General features: G+C 38.6%; 1 protein-coding gene across 4 annotated transcripts in view; it reads left to right on the top strand.

The window, feature by feature from the left end:
- Positions 1–7,092, top strand: part of thada (THADA armadillo repeat containing) — a 216,528-nt gene that overhangs the window by 83,362 nt on the left and 126,074 nt on the right. For all 4 annotated transcript variants that reach the window (XR_002276928.1, XM_020624135.1, XM_020624136.1 and 1 more), the window contains exon 28: positions 5,738–5,869. Coding sequence is in view for 3 of the 4 variants with exons in the window: in XM_020624135.1 (XP_020479791.1) it covers positions 5,738–5,869 (132 nt within the window). In the remaining variant the exon portion in view is untranslated. The remainder of the gene's footprint in view (positions 1–5,737; positions 5,870–7,092) is intronic.

The following is a 7,092-nucleotide window of genomic DNA, read 5'->3' as shown; positions in this document are numbered from 1 at the left end:
ACCTGTCCAGTACAGTCCCAACAGTGAAGCATGGTGGTGGCAGCATCATGCTATGGGGGTGTTTTTCAGCTGCAGGGACCGGACGACTGGTTGCAATCGAGGGAAGGATGAATGTGGCCAAGTACAGGGATATCCTGGACGAACACCTTCTCCAGAGTGCTCAGGACCTCAGACTGGGCCGAAGGTTCACCTTCCCACAAGACAATGACCCTAAGCACACAGCTAAAATAACGAAGGAGCGGCTTCACAATAACTCCGTGACTGTTCTTGAATGGTCCAGCCAGAGCCCTGACTTAAACCCAATTGAGCATCTCTGGAGAGACCTGAAAATGTCAACCAATGTTTACCATCCAACCTGACAGAACTGGAGAGGATCTGCAAGGAGGAATGGCAGAGTATCCCCAAATGCAGGTGTGAAAAACTTGTTGCATCATTCCTGAAAAGACTCATGGCTGTATTAGCTCAAAAGGGTGCTTCTACTAAATACTGAGCAAAGGGTCTGAATACTTATGACCATGTGATATTTCAGTTTTTCTTTTTTAATAAATCTGCAAAAATGTCAAAAATTCTGTGTTTTTCTGTCAATATGGGGTGCTGTGTGTACATTAATGAGGAAAACAATGAACTTAAATGATTTTAGCATATGGCTGCAATATAACAGAGTGAAAATTTTAAGGGGGTCTGAATACTTTCCGTACCCACTGTATACCAGTGTTTCCAGAGTACTGATGCATGCATGTCACTATATGCAGCATTAGTCAAAAATAAAACAATGTGGTTTTCAGAGCTATTCAAGCAACAGATAAATTTATACATCAGGTTTTTTTAAAACAGCTGATAAATTACTAACTCGAAATGACACAAACAATTCACTGGCACTCACTCATCTAGGCCTTTTCAGTAATAGTTTCAAGGCATCATTATAAGCCACAGTTAATTTCCGAACACTGCCTTTTTTATAATTAGACCATAGATGGGCAGTGTACAAAGAGGGACAATACGCTGTAAATAGTCAATTTTACTCCATCCGAGCATGAACCAAATTTCCACGCCAATACATTTGCTTGCACATACAACATACAGCACTACCGATACGTATCCCCATCATTGGTCAAACAATCATTTATAACATGACCTTAATACTTCATTGCATACAGTTAAAGTATTACCAGATAGCTTAAAAAAAGGAAATACAAGGGACTTGTCCTCTTTTGAGCAGCATATCATAATAACACTTTTAACAGCATTATACTTAACATCATAAAGATCTCCAAATACAGAACACACATTCAAGAGCTGCTGAAGACCTGCGGAACTAGGACTAAATACCACAAGGTCATCTGCATACATTAAATGATTCACCACAACACCTCCAACCCGTTCTACACATACTTAACTTTTTTGAGAGATCATTCATATACAAGTTAAAGAAAATCAGGGACAGCAAACTACCTTGCCTGACCCCGTTACTGGTCTGAAAAGAATCAGATATACAATTATCCCATTTAACAAGCATAGACTGGCAGGCATACCAATAAGACAAACATCTTACTATATATTTAGGCACACGGGCATCACACAATTTCTGAAATAATTTATGATTCACCCGATCGAAGTCCTTAGAGGCATCTAAAAAAAAACCCACATAAATACAGTGGAATTTTTTTATATTTACTAACCAATTCCTTTAGTGCAAATATACACATATCAGTGCCATGATTGGATTTAAACCCAAACTGGTTCTCAGTGGAGCCAATAAGATTACAAAACGTACTCAAAAGAATTGCCTCTAACTTTAGAAAGTATATTAGCAATTGCAATAGGTCTGTAATTATCAGAGCTAAACAACTTTCCTGCTTTATCCTTCACCACAGGGACTAAAAGCACTATCATCAAGGAGTCAGGAAAAAACCCATGTATAACACAAGACTTAAAACATATAGCTAAAAGAGGAGCCAACCTCAAACTAGCATACTTAAGGTGTTCTACATAAATACGATCCAGCCCAGTAGACTTATTTGCAGACAAATTATTTATTGTTCGAGAAACTTCACAGGTTTTAACCGTTTCAACAAAATCAACCCTTCTTACAGGGAAGACTTCACTGAGAACACAGTTAAATAAATTGCAATAATGGAGCCGCCAAAGCTCAGCTATCTTATCTGGGCCAGAAATTCCATCAGTAGTATAGGGTAGAGAGAGTCTACAGTTATTAGTATGATTAACATCTTTTGAAAACGATCTCGTATCAATAGTTTCTTCGCCATAGAATCAGACCTCAATTTTTGTTCATTTTTCGTAAAAAAAAAAACATATGGCATATTTGTATTTTGCACTTGCATGCTTTTTACGCTCAAATATTGGCCCATATCTGGGTTTACCTGCAAGAGCCCAGGCTGTCGTTGCATCACGGGCTCTAGCCTTAAATTCAGCCACATAAGTGTTCCAACCAGGTCTATTTGAAGGCTGAAAAACATACGGAGGAAACCAGAATAATAATAATAAATAATAGGATAAAATAGTATGGATGCTAATTCAGCATCCATACAACTAGAAAAATTGCCTTTCCTGAAGAAAATGCGTGTGGATGCGAGCTTCTAATGCATTGCTCTGACAATGCCTGAAATCAACAGCCATAACGGCAGAAGGATGAGAAGAAATAGCTGAAGTTCTTTGTTGAAATAGTTGAGTAGATTTGGCTGAAGTTCTTTTTTAAATTATCTGAAGGATGAGATGAAATATATACAAGCTTTTTAGAGCCGAACATTTTGATACCTTAATGGCTTTTGTAGCTGAAACTATGCTGAACTTATAAAGATGTGAAAATTGTCTCATTTGTCCCCACAAAATAGGTAAAACAAGCAGATGTGTGTGTGTGTGTGTGTGTGTGTGTGTGTGAGAGAGAGAGAGAGAGAGAGAGAGAGAGAGAGAGTTCCAATTACACCCTGTGGACTACTATAGTGCGGCTATTGAAATGGTTTTATGAGTTTAAACATGAAATCGCCGCCTTCCTCTCACACAATAACTCCCTGTATACTGAGATGCTCAGTGATAATCTCTGGCTCGTGCTTGTGGCGTGTCTTGCTGATGTGAGCACACATGTCCTTAAGGAGATAAACAGTTTGATACCTCAATGGCCCTTCTAGGTGAAAGTGTGCTGCAGAAATTAGATGCCAAAAAACAGTGGTAGAAACCATAATAATAATAATAATAATAATAATAAAGAACTGCTACAGTGGGCTTACGCATCCACACAATAATAAAGAAGAAGATAAGAGTGTGGATGCTTGCATCCACACTAATAATTGAAACAGGATAACATAGTATGGATGTTGAATCAGCATCCATACAATAATGCTCCCTTTATGAAACACTTCAGCACTTAGTTTTTCCCAGTAATCCCTTTATTTTCTACAATTTTAATCAATGCAGTTCATCTCTGTAATTTTAAACTATTTATTCTACCAATATTTTAAGACATTTTTCTACTTTCTGTTTTGTCAACATACCATTTACCTTTCACCTTTTTAAGCATTACTTATGAGCCCTCCACTTCTTAAGCCAATTAAAATACGGTTGTTTAGAACTGTCACCTACAGAAGCCATTCAAATAATGAAGGATTTGCCAGTGGAAAAGGTGTTAAATACTATTAAAAGGAAGCCTATCAATATTCATACGCCACTTTCACTTTCTTTACTTTCATACTACATTTAGCCCATTTTTTTAATGTTCAAGTCTTTAAAGCTGCATTATAATCAATCTCACTAAGAAAAATTAACATAATTTCTGAATATGTAATGTTGACCAATAACAATACAAGAAGTGACCATTCATAGTTCAGTGTCACATGTGGCTCGGGTTTTTTTAAATTTACACTCATCACAGTAATTTACAGTACACCTTTATATTTCAGTGCAGGGAAACTGATTCACAAGCTGACAGTTGTCTTCATGTCAATAACAAAACTGTGTAGCTGGTGATATGGAACCTCAGCTTACATTTAATTCTCTTACAGGCTGTGATTGTCATCACAATAAATCAAGCTTAATTTCTCCAAAGCCAAATGCTATGTTACTGATCTTTATGAAAATATGCTTTGGTGTGTGCCCACCATTACTGATTCTATTTTTAGTAGCTTCTCAGCATCATTATGGGTGGCTGCAGGGTATGAGAGATGAAAAACAAATAAACAATGTGAAAAGCAGAAGAGGCTTTGTTTTAAATAATTTATCTTGTGTGTGTAAATATATAAATATAAATTTGATTTAAGGCATTTCATACAGACACACACTTGTTTTTCCTACTAAGTGGGGACTTCTTTCTCTCTCACACACACACATGCCCCTACTTGTTTTTCCTACTAAGTGGGGACTGTCACACACATACACCCTGCTTGTTTTTCTTACTGCATGAGGACTGCTCACACACACACACGCACACGTGTTAAAATGAAATAAAAATTCATGCCATAGAGGGTTAAGGTACAGATATAAGAGTAGTATCAATGTCCTCATGTACCTCTTAGCAAGAAGGTAAAGAGCTTATTTAATTAAATAGCAAACAATTTTTTTATTGCTATTAAATTAATAATCATTGAGCGCCTCAGATCTGTCACATTCTTTATTCCTGAGGTATAGTCCTTCCTCACTTGTAAAGATTTGGAGAAGATAATTCATGCTTTTATCAGTTCAAGATTAGACTACTTCAGTACACTGTATCTGGCATTTGTTCAATCTTTTCTTTTTCATCGCCAGTTGGTACAAAATGCAGCTGCTCACTTTTTAACTAACACCTCCAAGCATGAACACGTAAATCCCATTCTTTAGTCTCTCCATTGGCTTCCAGTACATTTTAGAATTGATCTAAAAATTTTAATGTTTACCTCTAAAGCTCTTAACGGCTGGGCCCTTTCCTACCTGACAGAACTTCTAATCCCCTGCAACTTTAACCAGGCACTCCAGTCTACTGCTCAACTTCTTTTAGAAGTCCTGAGATCCAGATGTAAGCGATGGGGTGATTGCGCCTTTTCTGTTGCTGCTCTGAAATTTTGAACTCGCTCCCATTTTGACATTCATTCTGTGACAGACTTGGCACAGAATGAATGAAACTGTAGACTTACTCATTTACATAGGCTTTTACTGTACTTCCCAGTAGTGCCCTGACACTTTGTTCTTGACTTAAGCTGGGTTTCAGGTTGTCCGTACATCTATGTGGGCCCATTTTTGTGAACATGATATGTCCGGAACACCTCAAGGGAATTTCTTCAAATTTGGCTCAATTGTGCACCTGGACTCGATGACCTAATTAGGTTTTGGTGGTCAAAGGTTGTAGGTCAGTGACCTCATGTTTGTCCCATACCCGTGAATTTGACTGTTTGGCAGAGGAATATATCAGTGAAGCCATAATTCTAGTTTAGTCTTTAATTTTAATAATCATTATGTCTAACCATTCCACAGGTTCCAAGTTGTTTAAGACAGTGTTGTGGGCTGGTCAAGCCAGGTTTATTTGTAGAATTCAATGTCATGTCCAGTGCTTTAGAAGGCCCACAACAGCTGTTGTTCCAAGCTTGGCTATATCAATCTGGGAGCAACTTCCAAGAGAGATCCCATGGTTCAGTAATGGTGCAAGTCCAGTGAATGAATTTCAAATGAATCTATGCACTGCTGTGACACTAATATTTTTGGTGATATTAATGTTGCACTGTTAAATTCTGACTGGCTGTCTGTGTGTGTTCAGTGACAGTGGTCAGGTGAAGCTACACCCCAGTCTGTTCTTGCTGCTGCTGGTACTCAGTCGACTCTACCCTTCACCCATGGATGGATCTTCCTCACCTCTGGGACTTGCCCCTTTCATGCCCTTCATTATTAGGTGGGTGGCACTGTTACACACACAACACACAACACACAAACTCATACACTTTAATGTTAGTTTGTGTTATTTTTCTGGTAGTGCTATGATGTTTTCTTTTTGTACTTGTCAAATCGCTCCCTTTCCTCAGAAAAGAGATGGTGCCCTTGAATAAGAGTTTCAACTCCTACCTGTTCCAAGATGCTCTGAGAACAGCAATATAAAAAAGCAGCATGTGAATGGGGTGTAATCAAATCAAATCAAATTTTATTTGTATAGTGCCAAATCACAACAAAATTCATCTCAGGACACTTTACAAAGTAAGGTATAGACCTTACTGTTATCACTATTATTACATAGTGAAAACCCAACAAATCCCCCTTGAGCAAGCACTTGGCGACAGTGGGGAGGAAAAACTCCCTTTAACGGAAGAAACCTCCGACAGACCCCAGCTGTTGGTGGGCGGCCTTCTGCCTCGACCGTTTGGGGTGAGTGGATAGAGGAGGGACAAAAGAAGAAAAGCAACAAACAATCAAACACTGGTCAGGTTGATGTGGCCGGTGACTGCTCATCAGAAACATAGAGCTCCAGAGCCAGGGCTACCTGCAGAAAGGTACAGGGAGAGAGAGAGGACACACTATGGGAGAGAGGAGAAACAAAGTTAGTGATGTGTAATGGTGGCATATAGAAGCATAGAGGAGAGGAGAGGAGAGGGGAGGAATGCTTCCTCCTTTAGTAGTTCATCCCTTTTGTCATCGCCATCAATGAGTATGTTTCCCATCAACTTGTCTGATCATATAAAGCAGGGGTGTCAAACTCAATCACACAGAGGGCCAAAACTCAAAGCACACTTTAGGTCGTGGGCCGAACAGAATAAAAGTTTATTGAACAAACTAAAACTAAACTTCTTTTTTTTTTACATAAATATGAATCGAAACAGACAGGATACAATATTATTCCAAAATAAATAAACTTGAACTTAAAATCAGCAACTGTATTTCTGCTAAGGCTTACATTTGCAAACAACTGCTTTTTGTCTGGACACAAGACGTCGCACACTTTCATCATGCAGCTCTTCAGAAACTCTCCCTCGGTAAATGGCCGGGCTGATTTGGCTATCTCCTCCAATAAAACTTGCGTTCACAGCAGCTTCACTGTGTGATTTCACTTTGGTGAAAACATCTGCTGTGATGTAAGATTCCTCTTCAACTCCTCTACCTTCTGTAGCTTCTGCTCTGCATTCA

This window comes from Monopterus albus, unplaced genomic scaffold (assembly GCF_001952655.1).
Source record: "Monopterus albus unplaced genomic scaffold, M_albus_1.0 scaffold320.1, whole genome shotgun sequence".
In the NCBI taxonomy this organism is placed as follows: Eukaryota; Metazoa; Chordata; class Actinopteri; order Synbranchiformes; family Synbranchidae; genus Monopterus; species Monopterus albus.
The sequence above is the reverse complement of the archived record's forward strand: the minus strand, read 5'-3'. Positions and strand labels throughout refer to the sequence as shown.